Source organism: Buceros rhinoceros, unplaced genomic scaffold (genome assembly GCF_000710305.1).
Source record: "Buceros rhinoceros silvestris isolate BGI_N320 unplaced genomic scaffold, ASM71030v1 scaffold22998, whole genome shotgun sequence".
NCBI classification, from domain to species: domain Eukaryota; kingdom Metazoa; phylum Chordata; class Aves; order Bucerotiformes; family Bucerotidae; genus Buceros; species Buceros rhinoceros.
The window spans coordinates 16,972-21,671 of record NW_010428915.1 but is presented as its reverse complement, the minus strand read 5'-3'; the positions used below and the strand labels follow the sequence as shown (position 1 = coordinate 21,671).

Below are 4,700 nucleotides of genomic sequence, written 5' to 3'. Positions count from 1 at the left end.
GAGGCCGGCGTGAGGGGGTCGCAGGCCCAGGGTGGGGGGGTTTGCCCCGTCCCGGGGTGTGGAGGACAGGACGCTTCTCTGTCCCCTTTCCCTCGGGTACGCGGTGTCGTTGGGAAGTGAACGAGCGGAGGGGAGAGAAGGAGCGGTGGAGGGAGGGGGTGGGGAGCAGGATATGTCTGCCCTTCGCTTTCCTCCGCCGTGTTCTCGTTTTTTCACTTATGTGTTCCGACCCGTCCCCCCTCCCCATCCTGCTGCCGGGGGTCGCGGCTCTGCTAGACAAGGAGGGGCAGAGCCCCGCTTTCTCCGGGCTTCGCAGCGGAGCGTGCGAGGCTCCAGCCCCTTCTTGCACCTGCGTTTCCGCTTGCGTTGAGTCGGAACAAAACGTAGAACAAAGATCAAATTGCAGTAGGTGAATCCGGCCCCCGCCTGGTAGGTAGGATCCGTCGGGCTGAGGACCGTGTCCCTCCCCCGAGGAGGCGAGCGAGGTTTGCTGCCGGGGCGGTTGTGCGCGGCCTGGGGACGCCGCTCGTGCCCGAGCAGCGTGGCCCTTGGAGCAGGATGTGACAAAGCCTGGTGTGTTCAACACCGACAGCTTAAGAAATTGTGGTATAATGGCCGATTTTCAGTAACTGTGTCTCTGACTCTTGTGAAAGGACACTCCGGTTAGCATCCGAGTGATTTAATTCTCCTGTATCTCGCGTACAAAGCCGTAAAACCCCGCGGGGTGCTTTTCCAGTGCTTGCGTAGTTTTACTGTCTGCCCGTAATTATTTATTTGGAATTGGATTGTGGTTCGCTTGAGACGCCCTGTGTAAGAGTTGAAGCCAAAGGCTCTTGAAAATTCTCATTTTAAGGTTGTGGTTCAAAAGGTCAAAGCAGGCACATACTGCGTTCTGTATTTCCTCCTCCACTTCAACACTTCCCTGCCTTCCTCCACCCACCTACCCACTCCTGCAAGCTTTATGTACAAACAGATCTTAATCCCCAAATTTTTCTCAGATTCTGTTACCAAAGTGAATGGAAACTGATCCACAGCCATTGAGTGAAGTAGCTTGTCCTAAAAAATTACGTGGAGTGCTTTTTTCAGTGTAGCCTGCAATGGGACTGGGTCCTAGCTGTGAAACTTGTGGGCACAGAACTCATCCTTAACACTTCCTGGGTGTGCACAGCAGACGCAATAACGCAGCTTTTTTGTAGTTACAATTTTCCATGTTCACCATGCATTTTGTGATGACAGAGTTCTTTGTTGCGGGCTCAGTAATTTTTTTCAGTAATTTTTTTTTATTTGAAATTTGAGACTCATTCATTTCAAAATAACCTGAGTAATTTTTGTCTTCAAGATCACTTAGTATATGTATTGATGTCAGGGAGGTTATTTAGCAGCTGGTCTCTTTATATGACTAAATGAGTGAAGTAAAATCGTCAAGAGAGCATGACGGTAGGATGAGATAGTGTCTGTGTATCTGTAGTTCTGTAACATTCTGCAAAATAATGAAAGCAGGAAGGCAGTGTCACACAGATCAAAACAGCTTGCAGGGCTTTAAGTTTTCTCATTGGTAGGTAATTGGTCCAATTGTAGGTTAGATGCGAGTTAGGGAACTGCATTTTCTATTTTAATAATTTTGGTTTTAAGGCATTATATTCAAATGGAGAACTGGATCAGAACATGAGACTGCCCCATATTAGTTTTGTGGTGTAAGAGGGTAAAACTTCTGCTAAGGTCAGAGTGGTAAGAGTGCATTGTAAGACCTACACTGGGTGTTTGAAAGCAGAATATGTTCTAACAGATATGACATAATTCTATATCTGTAACGTGGAAGACAAGCTCTTCATAGCACTCTGCATTGTATGTCAGCACTTTGAGGAGAGGTGTCTGATAGGGTACTGGGATTGAATGAAACTTTTCCTCCAGGTGATGATTTTCAGTTTCTGGTTTGAAAATGGGCTGTACAAGACCAGGTGTTTAAGTTTTTGCATGTAGTGTACCAGTGAACTAACTTCATGGGGTAAGGTGTTTATGGAGAAATATTTAGGGGGAAAATACTATATGGGTGAGGTGATAATGAACAGACAATTAATTTAAAATTCAAACTTCCCCTTTACAACTTTGTTCTGTTTCTGCAGAATTTAAGATAATACAGAATTAATTTAGCTCTTAGGACAGACTCTGTGTTACCGAATTCTACAGAATTTTAGTATTTCTCATCAGGTACCGTTACCAATGGCAAACATGAAACAATCTTTTATATGATCAAAGTACATTTATGATAAACGGTGATAATTTAATGATATCCTGTTACTGAAAAATTGTTTTTTAAAAAATGCACTTGTATAAAATAAAGGTTTTTTTCAGAAATATTAAGCTAACATTCTGAGGAAATGCATGTAAAATAATTCCTGCATCTTCTTTATAGTTCAAAATATCATGAGGGAAAATAAATAACTGTAGGATAGGACTGAATGGCTGAAAGCTAGACTAGGCTCTAGGGTGGGAAAACTGAGTCCTAACCCTATGTTAGGGTGTTGTTATGTTATGTCTGTGTTGGTGCAAGTATTAACTGAGATAACAGCTACTCAGGAGCTTCAAATGGCAATTATTAAATACACTGTGGAAAAAAATTACCCAATTCTCTGCGATTTGTGTCACCGTGCAGCACAAAACCATTTAGCTAGTTTTCATTTGTTGGGCCTTTTTTAACCGCTGTTGGTTTGCATATTGTTGTGTTTGTGTGTGTGGTTTTCTTGAGAAGCTGTATTAAGAATCACCCCTTCGTGTCCCCCAAAGACTTACCCAGTTGAAACAAAAACTGAAAGAGGAATAGTATGTAAAGGGTAAGATAAGTTTAGAGAACTGGTATAAAGGTAGAAGAAAAGTGAAGGGGTAGAAACACATACTAAATTTGAATTTGTTAATTTTATTTTTTTAAGTTGGCTTTTGATTATAACACGAATGTCATGAATCCGTTAAATATAGTAGAGGTTTGGGGTTTTTTTCATTCTCTGATTATGGGAAACATTTGTTTTGGAAGTAGCAACACGCTGTATTCTGTAGTAAACTTTGGAAGTCTTTATCTGACAACCAAAATCTATTGGTCTTGTGGAGGCTCCATTTAATAAGTCAATTCTTAGGTTTTCTGCACCTAAGTTCACGTTAAGTTCTGTGCTATGATAGCTGAGACAGCTTGATATTCAGCCACCAATGATCAAAGTAAGAGGCTGGTAAATGAGGAAAGTGATGTAGTCACAGCAGAGGTGTTTCCAGGGACAAGCCAGCTACCAGCGTGAGAGCTAGCAGCACAAGGACTTGGAACCATGATGGGTTTAACAGCTGAAAACATTGTAGATATTTTTTCTCTAGCTAGAGGAAAAGGATGTTCAACTCAGTTTAAAGATAAATGGTTTCAAGAGCAAGTCTCTGCTTCCCATTTGTGCTTTGTTGTAATCTTAGTGCTCTGTGGTGCAGCTGCTGACCATCATACCCTACATCAAGATTCTTACACCTTGCTCGTGTCAGTGGTCAGTCGGGCAGTGGGATCAGAGTGAAAATGTAGAATCAGAAATGTACTTCACATTGCTTGGGAATTTAAGACTTAGGTTTTAATCTTGATTGTTAAATCAGTTTAAATTTTATGGCATGGAAGCAGCTTATGGATTTACATTTAGTGTTCCAGAGCAAAGGTAAATACGTGTTTATTCTTGGACTACTAAAAGTAATAGTTGGGCTTCCTAGTGGCTCAGAAGATCAAAGGTGATTTGGTGCTCTGAAATTCCTTGTTCTAAAATGGGTGGTAGATGGCAAGTTGGAGTAAGAAGTACGAATGGAAGCTATGCCCTTGATAACGATTGCTTGTTCAGACTTTCTAACACCAGCAATTTGCCTGAAGGAGGCGGGTTTTGCAGACAGGGTCCTGGTGGCTTGCAGAAGCTGCTTCTCTTGGTTAAAAGCTGCTGTCTCAAGTGTGGAGTCATAAGAAACGTGTATCCGCAACTCAGCCTGCCTCGGTGCAAAGTCCAGCAGCTTAATGGGAACTGTGGATACGAGTGGGTTTAAGCCAAGTCTCTGGGCTTTGCACTTAGGCAGCGAATGTAGCCTTCTGCCAGCACCACTGGGGGGTTTGTTGGTGGGTCCTGGTATAAGAGTGGAGTGGATAATGGGGGCAGTAATTCCTTAAGTTTCGCAAATATTTTGAAGTCCTTGACTAGTGTCTAATTTCTTTACTCTGAATCATATCTTCAAACAGTTCTCGATAGCCTCTGTATATTCTTTGAAATGAGATTAGCTTTTTTCTTTTTCCTTGTCTTTATCTGTACCTGTAGTATAACTCCTAAATACGCTAAAGCTGTTTGCATAGATAATGCCATTTTTCTTTTTGCTGATCATTTTAATTAATCTGTTAAGCGTTCTACTGATAATTGTTTGGGGGTTTTATGGAGGGGTGGGAGAAGAGCATGTGAGTATGTGTAGCTTTAATTGGTTCAGTAAACTATCTTAATGTTAATTTACTGGGAAACTATCACGTTATATCATACATGTGTTACATTTTCTTGTAAAGATCTAGGCATCCTACAAATGCTCTGCAAGCAGCTCACTTGAAGCTGAGCTGTGTGAGAATAGTGTTGGGCTTCAAGTATTATGCTATTAAAAATGTGGCTTTTGAGCGTAGGTGGAGTATTTGAAGGTTTCAGAGTTCATTTAAAGGA

General features: G+C 42.0%; 1 protein-coding gene across 1 annotated transcript in view; it reads left to right on the top strand.

The window, feature by feature from the left end:
• The first annotated feature begins 1,431 nt into the window (after positions 1-1,431).
• ARF4 (ADP-ribosylation factor 4) overlaps positions 1,432-4,700 on the top strand; it is a 10,198-nt gene continuing 6,929 nt past the window's right edge. Inside the window, exon 1 of the mRNA XM_010142462.1 lies at positions 1,432-1,437. Within this exon, the coding sequence (XP_010140764.1) occupies positions 1,432-1,437 (6 nt within the window). The remainder of the gene's footprint in view (positions 1,438-4,700) is intronic.